The 19,432-nt window shown below is 32.1% G+C and overlaps 1 protein-coding gene across 1 annotated transcript in view; it reads left to right on the plus strand.

The window, feature by feature from the left end:
• DGKB (diacylglycerol kinase beta) overlaps positions 1-18,863 on the plus strand; it is a 680,640-nt gene extending 661,777 nt beyond the window's left edge. The window contains exon 26 of the mRNA XM_081286832.1: positions 15,206-18,863. Within this exon, the coding sequence (XP_081142958.1) occupies positions 15,206-15,313 (108 nt within the window). The 3' untranslated portion in view covers positions 15,314-18,863. The remainder of the gene's footprint in view (positions 1-15,205) is intronic.
• The last annotated feature ends 569 nt before the right edge of the window (positions 18,864-19,432 follow it).

Genomic DNA, 19,432 nt, shown 5'->3' on the forward strand with positions numbered 1-19,432 from the left:
CCTCTTTATTTCCCCTTTACACCTTGCATACTATCTTTTACATAATATGATTTCCAGTAAGTCCACAATCATTTGAATCATTGTTTGCACTATGTAATATGTCAGTTTTCTCAGGTTGCTTTTAAACTTTTTAATTTGTTCTTAGTTTTCAGTAGTTTGATTTTGATGAGTCTGGGCATGGATTTCTTTGAGCTTATACTAGTTGAGTTTCACTGAGTTTTATGTGTCTGTAGATTTATGTTTTGCCAAATCAGGAAGTTTTCAGTCATTATTTCTTCAAATACTGATTTCTACATAACACTCTTTCTCCTCTTCTTCTAAAACTCTTATGACATGTACATATTACATACTTTATTGTCTCAGATCTCTGAGCCTGTTCATTCTTTTTTCTTTCCTCTGGTTCTTTCTATTATTTAGAATGGATAATAAACATTTCCTTCATTCAAGTTCATTGCTGTTTTCCCCTCTTATCTCCATTTTATTCTTGAGCCTAAAAACTTACAGTTTTTGTTTTGATAATTGTATTTTTCAATTGTAAACTGAATTTTCAGTTGTACAATTTTCCAATGATTCTTTTTGTATCTTGTATTTCTCACCTACCACTTTCTGTCTTTACTCTTGAAGTATCTCCCATTATTTCTTGGAACATGATTATAATAGCTGCTAACTCCTTGTTTGTTAATCTCAACAATTATATCATCTCAAGGCTTGTATCACTGGGTGTCTTATACCGTATATGTTTTTGAAATTTTCCTGGTTCTTTTTATTTTGAGAAATTATGAGTTATGTCCTGAACATCTTAAATATCATGTTTTGAGGGCCTGGCTATTATTTAATTCCCATGGAAAATATTGCTTTGCTCTTGTCATTATTGTTATTCTAGCAGGTGCCTTACCAGGTTTGGTTCAGGTCACAGATGTTAATTCATCTTCTATAAGTTGTGGCCCTGATATCAGCTCAGTTTTCAAAGTATTTGTAATATTGGTCAAATCTATATTGCATGTAAAAGATCTATATGTCTGTCTGGACTCCCAATGGTAGCCTACACTCGAATTCAGTTATAAGTTATCAGTATTCTGTTTAAGGTCAGATCCAGGCCTAGTCAAATAAAGAGCAAATTCAGGGAATTCTACAAAGCTTGGCAGAATATCTTGCTTGAGCTCCCTCCTCTCCATGATCTCTCTAATGTTTTTCATTCCATGCAGTCTCATGTTCTAGTAAGAATCCAAGAGTTTAGTTTTTCTGCTCTGCCATGTATTTCCTGAAGTAGCATCTTCCTCCAGGATGGCAAGGGGATACAGAGAGAAAGAAAGAACAGGGATCTCCTATTGAGCCCATAATTCCTTTAATGAGTTAAAGTCTGTCCTGCACTAAAGTGTTAGGCACCTGCCGCTACTATGTAATTGGCTATGGACCTGTGTTGGTAGAGATTGTGGTAGGGTTGGTGTACAACACTTCATTTTCCTTACTGTCTTTGATCTGAAGGGCTTTACTCTCCTATTCTTTAAATGAGAAAGATAGGATTTTCCTTGAAACTCTCTATGTATACTTGGTATACAGTGCCCAATATAAATCAAGAAGCTCCAGTTAAGTCCAAGCCAGGAGATACAAGAAGGGAGAAACAACAACAGGAACATCATCACCAATTCTGTAGCATTTAATGTTCTGACTTTTTTCCCTAATCTGTCTGTTATCATTTACTTTTTGGTATCCTCAGACAGAGGCTTGGTGTAGGATGTTCAGGGTTTGTAGCCATATCCAGTGGGAGCAACAGAGTAGAGTGTACTTACTCCCTCTTGGCTAGACCTGAAATCATCCCCTATATCCTTAGATGTTATATTGCTCATGGCTCTTCTTAGATGTGACTGAATTCTCTCCAAGAGTCAGCATTTCATCAGCCTATCACCCATGCATGTTTATCCACTAACTTGTGGATTTCACAATATATTTCGCATTTTCATATCACTTAAAAAATACTAACTATATCTAATAAATCTTTTAAGTCTTTAATCTTAATGTCATACCCATTTTGGTAAACTGTCTTTAATTTTTTTCTACTCCTATGTCCTATAGTTAGCCAATTTGAGACAGCATCTACCTGTTTAAGAGAAAATAATGTGGCCCCAAAGCACAGCTCTTTTATTTACCTCTAAAGATAAGATTAAGATTTTAGATATTTCTCTATATCAAGAATGATGTATATGACTACATGAGGTTTTGTTTTCCATTACTTTATAGACAGAGACATTCATTTTAAGACTGTTATTACTTATCTGTTAGTATGGGAGACTTCTAGACTTGGAGGCAAGGTTAGGTGATCCAAGGTCAAGAAGCAAAGAGTTCTGTGACTGGGACTTTCTAACCTGTTTTTCTACTCTTAAACCTGTCATCAGTCCATTAAGCCTGTTTGCCTAAGGATAAAAAGTTCAGAAGAGGAAATGCCATGTTTCTGAAGAGTCCTAAAGTACACTGTGTTGAAAAAGGGAACATCTAGTTGTAAAGCAGGTAGCCAGTCCAGTGAGGCGCCTTTACATGTGGACATTCCCTAGTAGTTCTCTCCCTAGCAAGTGTCATACAGAACATTTACATTTAAAAACAAAAATAAGCCATTTTAAGAGGATACTGCTTTAATGACCCTCTCAAACATCCAAAGTTGAATATCATGAAAATCTTTTTTATTTTGTAATAGTATTTAGAAGAGAATTTCATCTAATATCATATTAGAAAATACATTGACATCTGCTAATTTTCCCCATAGTTTGTGCTTATATCTCCCTTTTGATTATTAGCTAAATAATAAGTTTTCTTAATGTCAACTCAAAGGTAGAACTGTTTCCTGCCAAGATCCTGGTAAAACCTAAATTTAAACAGTACACAAGGAAAGACTTATGAGAAAATGGAGCAATTTTGAGAAGTAGGCAAATAGCTAGAATTCGTCCTTTTTTTACAGTAGGTAAATCTCCTTATGCCTAATACCTAAGCTAACTAACCAAAGACCTGAAGACTAAAAACAAATTAGAAGTTATAGTCTTACTACTCTCTTATTACAGAAGTTTTATTAAAACTTCTGTTTTCAGCTTTTTATTTAAGACCTATTCTAGGTTTCACTATTTTAAAAGTTATTTTGAGGAAGCTGGCATCTGCAAGTGAAATAGTCAACTTTTCTTGCACTTTAGCAGAAATTAAATGCAGTCAGAAGTTAAAAATATTTTTCACTCCTTGAAAGCAATGTTTCATTCGATTCCTGTAAGGAGGGAGGGAAAAACTACTTAAGAAAATTGCTGTTAAGAAAGAGTGTCACAATGGATAGAAAGTAGGAATGAGGGCCAGAGTCCAAGGTTAGGTCTTCTATTATATCAGTGACTTCTGGATTTCAGAGAGTTACTTAATGGATTTTCTTGAAACTGTTTCCTTATTCCTAAAATGAGTTACTGCACATCACAAGGAAATATTTAAATGTTCTTGAAAATTTTTATATCACATTTAGCAACACAGAGAAAGCATTGATTTTAGGGTGTATATTGTTATATTTAATAATTCATCTAGATTTCTTTAATTTTATAATTTAGACCAACTTCCCTATAATCCTGAATTATGCAACAGGAAAATAAGAGTCAAACCCATATTATTCTATGTTAGAACAAAATTTGACACTTTAAGTTTGGCTAATAAATCTTTAAATATTATGAAAATAGAGACATTGTTTTCATATTATCATTTACAGATAAACTCATTTTAGGAAAAGACAGCATTTTGTTGTAATATATAACATCATTAATAATCATCTAAAAAGTAAATTACGTTAAAATTTACTCAGAATAGAATAATGCTATGAAAGTTATCTGCAAATTTACCAAACCGGAATCTCCCAAGACCCTTGCATTAAACTGATTAAATACTATAAAATAATGTTTAATGTACCAGGTTGATTTCCTAATAATCAGTCTTGTTGTGAAAATTTGATAAAAATATTATTTTTTTTATTAAAAGTTAGACAGCTATTGAAACTTAACACTTGCTGGCTTAGTAGACACACTTTTTAAAGAATGTTAAGCTGCTCTAATGACTTGCTTTCAAAAGAGAAAAAAATTCAACAAGGGAATGTGCTGTATTTTCAGTCATGAAAGAAAAATAGTAACCCATAAATTATCTGGAGGAAAATATTTAACATGTAGGTACAGATAATGAACATTTTGCTGTGCCTAGAAATTGCAATGTGTCTAATATTTAAATAGTGAATAATGAGAAAGTTTAAAAAAGGAAATTCTATAGTTTGATATTTAATGAGCCTACATCCTGGTATTTTGAGGAATAGAAAATTAAATTACAGTCATCTGCCATCTTAAAACATTTGAACAATCAGACTGCTGTTCTAGTGGGCAGTAGGCTTTTAAGGTGTGAGTGGTACTATACCCTAAAAGCAGTTAAATAAAACATAGATTAATAGCACCCTTTTACCTAAATCTTAGTTGGTAAATACTTTTGCATAAATTTACATTTCTAAACCTTAATTTTTTCCAAAGACTGACACATTTGTGTTTAGTTGGGCATTATTTTGTGTGTTCCCCTGTTACTTATGCATTAATTAGTTTTGTTTATCTATGCATAATTTTTCTTAATTTTACAACAGTTGTTGTTTTTTGTAATTGACAATGCAATTTACTGCATGTGTGCTTTCTGGCCCCCAAACAATAATGTTAAGGTGTAAAGCACCAATCTCTTCATTTCAGGTTGTTTAAAAAAAAAAAAAAAAGGATTGGATGAGACTAATTTCCAATTAATTTGCAGTGGTTACAGGGGAACAAAACAATTGCACCTACTAATTAAAATTTAAAATATTCCAAAGTGTCATCTTTAGGTGTCTCTGGAATATGTAATTTTCATTTCGGTTCATAGCTGGATCTGTAGAACCCCTGAGCTTGACAGCTCTATTAAGTTAAAGTCTCAGTAATACCTATTAGTACAAAACATGAAAAAAAAATACCATTAATCATTTATTTTAATTTTGCAGCTCTGTCATTTTCTCAGTATGTTTTAAAATTATGATGACACCATAATGTGCACAAATCGACCTGGATGAAGGGGAAACGGATCCACTACTTAGGGAAGTTACTGAAGTACATTATTAGAGCTTAATTAATGCCAAACTGATTAAATTTGATTGCATTTTGCACAAAAATATTTTAAAGATTTTTTTCTTCCTACATTATATTTTAAAAGCTTTCCCAAATGTTGTATTTATAATTGGGTTTTAACTTTTTATGCTTCTTTAATATATTTCTTTAAATATTATACATAAGCATAAATTGGTCTTCTATTTATTTTGAAAGTTATTGGTTTCAATTTTGAGAAATTCATTTCATTTTGGTTAAAAGATAATAATCTCACATTTTTGTAGTCTCCAACAGTAACTCCAAAGCCAGTTGAACACAATATGCAAAATTGAAAAGAGACATGCTAAATCTGTAATAAATTTTGCATTCATATTGATATGGATATAGACTGTAAATGTGCTAAAAGGGATGAAATTGTTGTACCTAATGGACTTTTAAGCTTTCAAGAGGACCAATATTCACATCTAGTTCAAACTTGAGTTCCTCTAAAATGGGTACAGTTAGAAGTAATCTCCTTGTTGGTGGAAATTTTCAACTAATTCACAGTTTTAATTTCTTTCAGCAGTTGGAAATCTGTCTTCTGGTGGATACAGACAATAGAATCACCAGACCTGAGTTTGACTTTTCTCTCACACTTGCCTTCTGATCACACTTTATTTAGCTCTTTGTTTTCTTTGATTTTTCTGTATTAAAATTAGGAAATAAGGCCAAAAACATATTCCAGGCTTTTTGTTAAGAGGCAACAATCTGCATTGTTCAAAATTTTAATGAGTAAGCCTTCTTATCTGTTAATAAAAACTGGTCCAGTGTTTTACAAAGGTTCCTACCCATTTAAATATATATATATATATATATATATATATATATATATATATATATAGAGAGAGAGAGAGAGAGAGAGAGAGAGAGAGAGAGAGAGAGAGAGAGAGACTTAAAACCCCTCTAGGAAATAAACTAAAAATAATTTGATAACTTATTGTTTTTATTTTTTGGATATTCAGAACACATTGCACATGGTTCATTTAAGGATACTTAAGAAATTCAAGGAATTTTAACATATTCCATTGTGTCGTCATGATAATTCTGTGGGGTGAACATGATGGATATTATTAAATAAGATGTTCAAACTAATGAATAAAAATTAATAAAATAAGGCAGCTATTTTACCCAAACCATCTCAAGAATATTGGTGAGTAATTTAACAAATGCTTATTGACAAAGCATATATTAATAACCTAATAATGCCTTGTCAACATGATGTATGGACAACAAGTGCTGACATTTTGTCCTAGAGTATTACAATGGAACAGCATAAAGAAAACCAAAGCAAAATGTGATTTATGAAATCAGTGCAGGTATATATTACCCAAATATCCTCACAAATATAAGATTTTAATAATGATATGAGGATTATGAAGGAAAAGTTCATGGTACTGTGAACTGTGGTACTGTGATTCAATGGTACAATAAGGAAGTGACAGAGAGTGATTTTATTTGGTCAAAAGAGATCCAGAAAGTTTTCAAAAATCTCACAGTGGACCTGAGAAAGAAAAAATGAGGAAGAAATGATGAAGCCCAAAGGAAGGAAAGAGTGTCCTATGCAGTGTGGGAAGGAGCCTGATATGACAAGGATCAGAGAAAGAAAATGATAGATATGGGACAGAAACAGATATGGGGCCAAGCAGGAAATTGTGTAAGAATCAGAGCAGTAGGACCTTGAAGCCCAAAGGAGGAATTTTTAGCCTTAGTTTCAGAGTCTCATAGAATTAAAGAAAAGTTTAATCAGGAGAGAATTGTTAGCTTATTTGCATGGTGAAAAAAACAATCTGGGTGGGGAATGGATTAAAAAGATAGTCAATGAGCAGTTAGAGGACTTCTGTAATTGGACCTTAAAGTGTGGGAGTAAGGGGGCAAAATCAAGAAATACCCAAAATATTTGAGGGATACAATCAATTGACTTTGATAAACAGATTGGTTATGGGAGGTAAGAAAAAGACAGTATCAAGGATTATCCTGGTTTCTGAATTATCTTGAGGAACTGAATAGTGTTAGGACAATTCTTTGAAATAGAATCCAGAAAACAATCAGGTAGTTTTCTCCATCTACTTTAGTACTAGTTCAACTGAATTATGCTCCCTAATCATTGACCTGGACACATTGTTGAGAATATCAATTATCATTACACCATTGAATATATGTTTTATGGATAAAACATCAATACTGGGTATCCAATTTGATTAACATGTAATGCTTTAACTTTGAGGGAGATGAAAGTCTTTAGATCAGTGCTATAATGTTTCAAAGAGAAAAGGATATGGTTGAATCTAAGAATTGGACTCCTGATGACTAGTAAATGCCCCACACTTTTTTCACCCTAATCTTTCCTTTGAGTGGAAGTAGAAACTACCATGTGGCAGGAATTATGCTTCCTGGTATTTTGCAGAGAAAGCAGATAGCTATAATATGCAATTCCCCAGTGCCACCAAGATATTTTGAAAGCTTTGTCATCTCAGATAGAAGATGGCTTAGCAAAATGTGGTTTTAACTCAACTGTACATAATTACACTAAAAATAATATGTAAAATTTATAAAGTATATGTATGACATATATCATTTGGTGCTTGCAGTGATTCTACAAAGTAGGTGCTATTCTTATACTTCTTTAATAAATATAGACTAAGGCTTTAGTCTAAAACAGGATATCCATTGGCCACGACCTTATAGCTGGCCATTGGCCAAGGTGAGAATCAAACTGTTATGTTATATCCCAAGTCTATATTCTGAAGCCCTATGCTAGATGAGAAAGACTACATAGAAAATTTTATATGAAACATTATTCATTAATAAAATTAAAACTTCTAGTTGCAAATATACTTTGGTTATAATCAGGAAGGAGAATCTCCCCACCAAAATGTTTTCTTTTGTTCTGCTGTTGTTTTCTTTCTTTCTTTTTTTTTTTCATGTGACCATATATTTGAAGATGCCCTATAAAAAGATAAACAGAAAAACAGGGTTAAAATTGTGGGTATAATTTCTCCAAATTTCTCCATAGAGACACTAGAATAATAAAAATGGTTTCAAATGTCTTTGACCTTCATTGCCAACCAACTTAGAGCCATAAAAATATTTTGGAATGGAAAATAAAATTTATATCTTAAAAGATATTTCAGGTCTAGTTATGACTATTTTTCTTGCAATGTGATCAAATAGCCCATTACTTTCAGGAAAAAGGTTTTTCTTTTCCATACATATTTAAAATGCTTGTGAATTTCATCAGCAAATAAACCTCTCAAACCTCATTTTTTAGTGACTTTGTTTTAAATCTTCACAATGATTTCTCTGAATTTGATGTTAGATCAAAGACTTTAATATTAAACTTGAAAATTACTATCATTCCAGAAAATAATGGGTAGAATCACAAAGAAGCTGGGAAGGGATTTTAGAAAATTATGTTTCACTGCCTTTCTTTTTTGGCAGTTATGGACCTGAGAAATTCAGCATGCACTTTATCCCTGCTGTCATATGGCTCAGCTACATATTTGAATTCAAAATAGTTTCCATTATTGAAAGGATACAATCTGAAGTAGCTTTTAATGTTCTAGATAATTGCTAAATTGTCTGCCCACACATATTCAATGGCATTTATTTTCCGAAAATCCCATTTATTTTAAGGTAGCTGATTAAATCCTGTAATAATGAACTCTCAAAGAGATGAAGCAGGGAAAGAAAATTTTGGCTAGATTCAGAGAGAATATCTCTATTTTTATTTATTGACTTGATTATTTATTTATTGATACTAAAGATTGAATCCAGGGGTGCTTTACCACTGAGCTATATCCCAATTCTTTTAATTTTTAAATTTTTCAGAGAGGGTCTTGCTAAATTGCTGAGGCTGATCTGTAACTTGTGATCCCTCTACCTTAGCCTCCTAAGTTCCTGGAATTACAGGCATGTGCTACCACCCGCAGCTCCTAGACTCCTTACTTTTATTTTAAAAGTAAGTTGCTATGCACTAAGGTACATTCAAAGAATCATGTTATTAAGCTCACCCTAGTACACAACAATGAGAATTAATTAAAGACTTTACGTACTTAAACCAAATTTGATCAGTTGGTATAAAACTGAAATCAAGGCAGTTAGTATATATTCCAATTCAGATTTTTAACAAAATAGATTCCAATAGTGGCACTCAATAGAGCAAAGACATGCCATAGAAAATTATTTTTACTTTTATCCATATTTTAGCTATGAGCTCAATAAATCATGATTATAAATTAAAATTTGTTATTTCACTTTATGTTTCATAATTCTAGGTTTACTTTTTAGTATTTGACTTAATAACATCAAGTATTAGCACATTATGACCTTATGGGCCAAAATGACCAACTTCTTATTTTTGTACAACTAAAGAGTTAAAAATGGTTTTCATATTTATAAATGGTTGAAAAAAATAAAACATTTTATAATGAGAAAATTATGTGAAATTCAAATGTTATTTCTTAAACAAATTTTATTGAAACATGGCCACAGTCATTTATTTACATAGAGTCTAAAAGTATCAATGGTCTACAGTGGCACTGTTCAGTTGTTCAGGTTAAGACCACATAGCCTGTAGTATAAAACACATATCTTCTAGCCCTTTACAGAAAATATTTGCCAATCTCAGAATTACGTGGATATCTACCTAAAGATCCTACATATGTAGCTCTCAAATATGATTATTTCTGTGTTTAGAATTAGGTTAAACATTTTAATACTTTACGTCCCTTATATGCAGACCATTGTGAATAACGTCAGCATGCATACAGTTTTGGCTTGAATCTGCAATGTCCTCTCCAATCCCAAAGCTCACATGTTGAAAGCATTGCCTCCCAATACAACAAGTTTCAGAGGTGCAGCTTTTAGGCAACAACTGGATCATTAGGGATCATCAGTGTATTAATCCATAAAATGAATTGATAACTGAATGGACCATTGGGAGGTGGGAAATAATTGGATGGAATAGTTCACTGGGGATGTGCCCTGGAAGGGTGTTTTCCATGAATTCTCCTTTCCCTGCTTCTTGGCTGCCATGAACTAAGTAGAATTCCACTACTATACCCTTCTGTCATGAGGTTCTGCCTCATCTTTATGGCCCAGAGAAATGGGGCTGGCCACCTATGCACTAATCTTCTGAAACCATTTCTCCTCTCAGTTGTTTCTATTATGAATTTTGGTCACAATGACACAAAACTATCTTACACACATGCATATTACTAGATTAATGGAATATGAAGGCTTCGCCTTACTTAATAGAAGAGAAATAAGCCACACTGAAGATGGATTGGAAATGTTTACATAATGGCATTTTTTTTCCGTTTTTTCTCCTGCCTCTCCTGTTCTTTGTACTCATATTCTTCATAGGATATCATTCTCTTGCTTTATCCTCTAATTTCCATACTCCCAAGTAACAAAGTCTAACATCTGCTGTTTATATTTGCTATACCATTCTTCAGTAATCTAAGTGAATGATGTTACTGTATGTGTAGCAAAACTAAATCTGTCTGAAGACCTATTCCCCATTTTAAACACCAGACTCACATTTTCAAAAAATCTTGAACCTCTCCTTTAAAATGTCACATTCAACTCTGACTTCACTAACTTTCTGATTCTCATCCCTGCCAAAAAAAAATGCTTATTTTGCTATAAAATAGTGTCACTTCACAACTAACAACTAATACCCAAAGCATGGGAATCATACTAGAAATTTTTCCTTTTCCAATATACCACACATCCAGTCATCTGCTTCAGCCTATAGATTTTGCCTCCTGAATGCCTTTTATATATGCCCCCTACTGCAATGTCTTTGGCACTACCATAACTAAAGTTCTTGAACTTCTTTTCTGAATTACTACATTAACTGTATACCTCCTTTTCCTGCCTCTGGTCAGGCATCCAACCCTTAATTTATGATGGTGTGACTGAAACTCATTTAATTACATCACTGTCCTTCTACCGTGATCCTAATGGTGTGTGTGTGCGTGTGTGTGTGTGTGTGTGTGTGTGTGTGTGTGTGTGTGTGAGACAAACTGAAAGGATCTCTATAGGACAACATGTACACATATTTCTCACTGTCATTAGACTAGAAAATTCCTAGGTTAAGAAAAGAAAAAAAGCTATTTAACTTGAAATCTCCAGCACTAAATGAAAATTAGGTTGTACCTAGAAGATTAAGAATAAAGATAACAAGTAATTGAAAATATTTGTTTTGTTACTATTAACTCTCAGTCATATTTTGGGATGCTGTTCTCTTTCAGTCAGCAGTGATTTATTGACCTTGCCTCTTAGGAAGAAAATAAAATGACATATGGACCCAGGCTTCCCAAATTTAAACATGCATATAAATCATGTGTGATTCTTGGTATAAAGCAGAATCTGATTCAGAAGTTATGGGGAGTCTATATTTCTTAAGAATGATGTAAGTGCCTTGTTTTTGGACTGCATTTGAAGAATTAAGGACACTGGGATACAATATAATCACTGCATAAAGAATTTTTTAAATTATTTAACATTTATATCAAGATAATATTTTAAAAACTACAATTGTAGACTTGTCTCATCAATAGTACTGTATCACAGGTCCATTCCTCAGATGAAATGTTCTGATTCTTCTAATAGTTTACTCCATATGTGTAAGTAATTTTCTGTTAATTTTGTGTTAGTTTTAGGTACACTGTATTTAATTCACTAACACTAACATTACTCTAATTCTCCTACTAATAATTAACATTTAATGAGTGCTTTTTATGTGCCAAATAACATTCTAAGCATTTTGTGTACATCGATTCATTTATGTTTACAAGAAACCAATAAGACACTATATTAAAATCTTTACAGTACCAATGAGAGAAATGAATGACAACAATATCCCAAAAGTCCCAGATAGCAAACAATGGACATAAAACTCAGCCCAGAATAAAAGCCAAATAAATACTTTATTCTTACTATTAGTCTTTGAAAAAAAATAATTGATAAGTAATAATTGCATATATTTGTGCTGGCATTTTTACTATTAGGAGCTAAAGCTAGCACACTATGCAACCTTAATAATGTTAACAGTTTACAAACAAAAAACAATGCTTTTAATCTTTGATTTGGTTATTGGTTTCTATGTTTCATAAAACTAAAACCAAAATCAAACTTTTAATCTCCATATTTTTACATGTGGACAAAATTAATTTGAAATAGAAAGACAAATAGAAAACCTATGGGCAGCAGAAATTCCTTTCTTCTGCTGCTGTTGGTTTCAAACTAGTAGGTACTCAAGAGACACGAAAAGTTTTGATAGGGGACCATTCCATTTACAACATTTACCTTGCAGTTTTACGGCAATGTTGTAACTTCTGCAGTCATTCCAGGTTTATCTCTAATGGGTACATTTTTGCTTCTGCCCAAATATGCAAAGACATGTAATATTCCAATGATAGGATATGTGCAGAGAATGTGGACACATTATAGATATTTTGTGAATGCTGGTTTCCTCCATGTTACCTCTCCTCATCAAGAGGGAAATAACCAGTTGTTTTTCATTTCCATGGACAGATAAAAACGATATGGAATTAATTATTTACAGAAATAAAGTTAGATTTTAAAAAGAGTTGTATACTTTGACCAAAAGTTAAACAAAGAAGTTAAACAGAAAAGTTAAACAAAAAAGAAATCAGATTATAAATAATTGTAAAAATAGAATTTGCTGTTAAACTCTTTCAAAACAGAAAAATAGAAGTGAATTATTAGTAACAAGGATACAGAGTCAAAGTCTATAAAGAGATTTGAATGAGATGCTCTTATTTCAAAGGAATAAGAACATATGATTTCTTCTGAAGAAGGATATTCATGAGTATCATAAATATACTCATGTCCAACAAAATTCAAATATCTAAAAAAAACACACAAGAACAAAAAAAAATCTCATAGGCAATAATTTGTGAGATCTTGGCTATACTTTGTCATAAATTGATGCTCATTTTATATGTGACTATAAAAATAATTTCTTCCAAAGACTTAATAACAATTGAATAAAATTATCTCATCTTCTGAAATGTCTTTATACTATACCTTTTAAAGGAGTTAGTCTAGCAATTGTGAATCAGAAATATGTCTTCTAATTTTACCTACTGTTTCATTTGACTTTAAGGTTATCATGTAAGTAACAGGTAATAACCACTTCCCCAGGTACTCATTTAAAAATGACATTTTTTTTGCATGTATAAATTGACTCATTTTCATTTCCAGCACAGAAAAATACAGTGCCTTTGCTTAGCCTCCTATTTCAGTGTGGATAATAATATTAAATGTGCTTCCTCAAGTTCTCTGTCCTACTAGACTATAATTTCTTGGGAGCAAAGATTGTGTATGGTCTATTTATTCTAAGTTCCTGGTAAAATGTCCAAAGAATAATAGAGGCTGAATAAATTTTATAAAATGAATAAATGATGATTGATACTATATTAGATCTTGTCTAAAGCTAGAATTGAGAGGAGTTTAAAAATCAATGGCTTAATATTCAGTGTAATCTAAAACAATTATTAAGAGAGAAAATTTGGTAGAGACCATTTTAAATCTATACAGACAGGTACATTTTTGGCATCTCATCTGTGTGGCTATCATCTGCCCACTTCTTAAGATAACAAAAATATAATAAAGTAAGATATCCAGAGATTTGGGGCCAGCTTAGCCTAGTGACCTTTTACAAGTGCAATTTATTTTTACAGTGAAAAGAAGAACACTGAACCCTTCTAGTATAACCTGATTCCAACAGACTCAAATAAAGTTGTTCATTCTTTCAAGGTTTCTCACTTACTCCTGTCTTTCTAGGTTGTGAAGTGAATTTCCATTTGCCAAAAGCCTAGTACTGATTTTAATGATCCTGTTCATTTGACAAACTTTTTTCTTTTTGTTTCATTGCTATTAATGAATGACAAGTGAAGGATATTCATTTTAACTTGAAAATGTCAGGTATGCACTTTAAGAGATATATTTTTTGCAGGTTTTAATGAGGTGGTGTTTCTTTTTGAAAGAAATACTCATCTCTGATAGGGATACCGTGCAGGTGACAACTGATATTTAATAAGCGATGGTTCTTGTATTAGTCACAGTAAGCTAAAGAAAATGTCTCAGATTGCTTTTGAAAAACTCTTAGCGTCACTAGCCCAAAGGCAAGATGTGACCTTTTTATTACATAATGAGAATCATTTATTATCTTACAATGTATCTTAAAGTCACAGACAAAATGCCACTTTGATAATTGCTTTCAATTAGCTTTGAGCATAGCATATATTCATAAAATGTCTTCTCTAATTTAGAGTTGAATTAGGGAAAATTGCAGACATAATCTACTTTAAGGTTGTCTCATTTAAGGTGATTCGTAGTTTTATATTAAAGAAATCAAAACGAGTAGCTTTAGAACAGTCTCTCCAAGTGTTTTAAGCAGGCTTTTCAATATTTGATTCTTTTCTATTACCAATTAATTAACAAATTAGAAAGCTAATTTATCATTTCTGACCTTTTTTGCATGTTAACTTTTGACTTTCATTCTTAATGATTGTTTGGGAATTAAACCTTGCAGTTCATGTTGAAAGAAAGAAACAATATGATTAGCAAGATAAATAAGTCTCTCCAACTAAGCACATGTTAATGTGGGGCCATCACTGGGACTCTGGATACAGTAATGGTGCATCTTTTCCTGCTTTCAATAAATAATACATAACTAATGGTCAAGAAATTATAGTCGGTTATTGTATAGCCTAAATAAAGAGTTTGGGGGTTTTACAGTACTACTAGCTAGGTTAGAGATAACATCATATTTAAATGTGACTTCAGCTAAATTTTATTTTTTGTTAGTATATTTAGCATTGGAATATTATTCAAATGCATATCCTTATTTCCTTTAAAAGTATGTTAGAAATTTAAAAAAAAACTGAAAGCAAATTTTACTCTTGTGGTGTTTCAGTAACAAATGAAATACTTTTAACCTTAGCAGGGATTCTCTGAAATCAGTATTGTATTTGGAGATTACTCCTTCTCTCTCTCTCTCTCTCTTTTTTTTCTAGATAAAAATCACACACAAGAACCAAGCCCCAATGCTGATGGGCCCTCCTCCAAAAACCGGGTTATTCTGCTCCCTCGTCAAAAGAACAAGAAACCGAAGCAAGGAATAATCTTCTATGATTGTGTTCTTAGAAATTTAATTAGAATAATTGGGCCATGGAACATTTATGCTGGAAATCTTCGAACCATTTCAAGTCTTCTGTTCATGCAAAATCATGGAATTGGTTTAATAGATTGTGTTTCCAAGCTAATGTAAAATTCAGCTATTAGAAAATTTATTGTCTCAGTTTTTATAGGCACCTTTGCATGAAGAAAGCAGAAGTTTACATGAAGTGGTACTGCATACTTTTGTTGCATGCATTCCCATAGAGTTTTATGTCTCCCACAGCATCTTACTCAATTTCCATTTACTAATCTGTGAGAAAAACCTGTGAAACAAACGTGAAAAGGAAATACCATGGGAAACACAAGTCTCAGTGTGATTCTAATTATTAATAAGCATTAATCAGTAATGCTACAGTGATCATAGTTGCAGATTGCTATACTTTTCCCTCTTAGTGTATCAATGATCTTTGATGACTTAAGGAGACACTTTTAACTCAAAGGTTCTATTCAGTAGTTGTCTATGATACTAAATAGTTTTTCTTCAACATCTTAACTCTTCTGAGTGGAAATAAATATCAGGTATAAGATTTTCTTGTGCTAAAAAATAGAAATTTTTTTTATTTTGTTCATTGGTTTTCAATTCCAAAAAATGAATGAAAATATGTTTCTTGGCAGTGAAGTGTGGTAATATGGCAAGCTTTATAACTTTCTGCATGAGAATATAGAAGAAAATTTATAATCACACCAGAAACCAAATAGATGTTTTAAAATATGTGCTTAATTAATGTGTTTCTCACCAAATTTTCAGAAAAAGATGCTTCAGAGAAATGGGTTAATGCATAATTATGTGGAAAAAAATTTATGGTTCTTATGATTAATTTTTGAGAGGTAACATACTGGAAGAGAGTGAGTTACCCATTTATTATGATCAAAATTCTCACCTTTCTTAGACAATAGGTCATACAGCACAAAGCTCGAGCCAATTTCTTGGTTATTTGGTCCTTTATAAATATAGATGTCTTTAATTTTTAATGGATCAGTTAAGTGCACTTGAAGAAAGTAAATGATTATTTCAGTTCCCTTCTAGTATAAATTGGTATCTGTAATAATATTGAGCTCATTGAATCAAATCATGCATGCAATTAGCCCCCTCCCATTCACGTATTCCAGTCCCATCTCTATGACATTTCAAATGTTTATTTGGAAATATTAAATGGCCTAGATCACTATTTAAGGTGTTCATGGCATGGTTGGGTTCTTTGATTATTTAAAGAAATCATGGAATTACTACTTTTCTTAGTGTTTCTTTAAGCTTGTGATATAAAATGAAATGCTTCTGAGCAGTCTTGGTATTGTTCATTCATATTGACTTGCATCTCATCATTGCATGTTTTATGTTTTCAAACATGCCATAAGGAAAACAAGTGCTTGAAATGCATGATTTATTAGTTTTCCTCTCCACTCTGCATTAAAGTGCCAATGATTTATCAGTTCTATTTTTCTATTGATTCATTCATCTTTGAATAACAAATAGCATTTAGTGATTCTGTTGAACACAATCCTGTGCATGGATTTATGGATTTCAAGTGAAATTGCTATAATTCTAGTTCTTTGGTTTGAAAACTCAACTGAATGCTGTTATATCAAATAGCTACTCTCTAGCACTGTGGTATAATGGAAGATTATGTATAAAGAATACTCTTTTAGTGTTTCAGGAACATTGGATGGTAAATATCAATCAACAATAAGTTTAATTGCTTTAAAAATAAAAGCTTTGAATAAAATTAAGACATAATTTAGCATTCCCAGGAAAATTATGATATGATTACAATTGCAAATTTAGTATAGCAATCACTTACTGTAGTATAATAATAATAACAATAATAAAATAAAAGTTATTTGACGGAACAGTAATCTAGACCAAAAGAAATCTCAAAACAGTAACAAATGCATTACTGACATAATGTTACATAACACACACAATGATTTTGTGTATCTATGGTTACAGGTAGTAAATATTTTCACGTGAATTGACAAAATTTTCTACAATGGGCACTCAGGCTTTGTGTCAAAAACATGTTTGAAGCCACAAATTATTTTATGTTCAGTACAACATACAATTATTTCTTGGCTACCTTTTAGAGTAGTATATAGTTTGAAGGCAGCAACAGTTTGTGAATCCCTTTGAACAATCTGTGCACTGCAAAGCTGTTAGAGAGACAGTGAGATGAGGCAAATTAAACAACCTGCCTACATGATTTCAATAATTGAAAGAATGAGATGCAGTTTTGCTTCGGTGTAGTTACATACCTACAATTAGTGCTAATAGTAGTTACTCACCTGTTCAGTTCAGTCAGTTGGAATCATTCATACCATTAAGAAATGTTGAAATATGAATCTAATTTGACTTTTCCCAATTCATTTACAAAAGATACTGCTGTTCTTGCCCTTCAAGTATGCTACTCCTGGGGTTTGGAAAGTAGTTTTTAAAAATCTACTTTGATGGTTTTGAAATCAGAGAAGATATTCTTTCCTTTATAAGACAGCTTCATGTGAAGACTATATATTTTAAGTAAAATTCTAAATGGAAAGTTCTATGACATATTAAAATACTGAATAATGAATGTTAGCTTTACAAAATGGAAACTTTTCTTCAGTGTGTGTGGGTGAGCATTTGAGTTGTGAGTCAACCTCTTTTAAGTATAGTAGACATGAAGATTAACAGTTTTAAGTGAATAAAGCTTTAACATGAAAATTAACACCGGACCCAAGTATGGGAACCAAAGAAAAAGGGAGAAAAAAGATGCACACTGCTAAACACTGCCATACTCAGTACTGAATAGTAAGTACTAAATGCTAAGTTGGTAAATGGGGAGAATTCAGAATAAACCAAGATAGCCGCACTTTTAAGAAATAGGGATGGAGATTTCTATATAACAGCCAGAAAACTTAAAGGTTATAAGTTTGTTTTCCCACTTTCATGTGTATTTAATGTGAAAAGTGCCCATCAGTTTTTTGTAGTGGAAGGAGATAGCTTATAGAAACTGAAAAAGAAATAACATTGTAAAGAAGTTTTTAATTTAAAAAGGTCATGTGATCATAGCTAAAAAAAAAGTTTAAGGGAAAAAAAAAAAGAAAAGAAACCATAGGTTTAGACATTTCATTTCCTTGGACAGCCAATGCAGGCAGAAATGTATATCTATCGAGGACCAATGAATCATATACATGTTTCTACATTATGTTCTGTTTTCCTTTTCGAAAAGGATGGAGAACAATTACAATTTTCAGGGAAGAATTTGTTTTGAATGTCAGACTGTATGCTACTTGAGTGGGACAAGATTTTTAGAAGCTTCCATTCCTTTTTGTGCTAGTGTTAGTTTGTCTTGTATTGGTTATAAAAAGGAAAATGGACATTTCATGGCACATATACCACCAAAAAATATTAAAAGCATTATTTATATTCTACATTAAAAGATCAAACCCTTGTAAGATACATCAAGGCTGTAAAATTTAAGAAAATAAATTAATGAAAATCTGCAAAAGAGCTTCATTTTGTGAAAGACAGATCACCACTTAAAACTCCCAGTTAAATTGTATTGTATTTAAATAAAATTTGAATAAACCCACATTTGAAAGTTTCTATACATTCTTATTGTGTTTAAAATATCGGATTCAGTTAATTACAGTATCTTAATTATTTTCTCAGAAAGTGTTATATAAGATATCCTGCTTTTTGAAATAAAAGTGTTAACCACTTACTTAAGTGTCATTCCTTACTGCCATTTGAGCCAAATGTTCTCTGTAAATGAGCTACTCCAGCAGTTCAGTAGTCAGCCTACTCCTGTGAGCATCCACTGGGAGTGCTGGAATAGCCACCCTGGCTTTCCTCACGAAGAAAGGAGGCTGTGTATTTTGGGATTGAATTCTGTGTCTTTAAGAACCAACCCTTTCAACTTTGTGGTGCTTTGTGCCCTGAGTTGCTGCTGTGAACATTATTATGGCAATTTCATCGATCGAAGAAAAGCTAGCAAGCCAGGAGGATGGAATTATGTGGCCTTGAGTTGAATTTTTGGGATAAAACTGATTTCTAATTTAATTCTGTGTAACAGAGTTAAGCAGATATA

Source organism: Spermophilus citellus, assembly GCF_964194105.1.
Source record: "Spermophilus citellus genome assembly, chromosome: 3".
Lineage (NCBI taxonomy): Eukaryota > Metazoa > Chordata > Mammalia > Rodentia > Sciuridae > Spermophilus > Spermophilus citellus.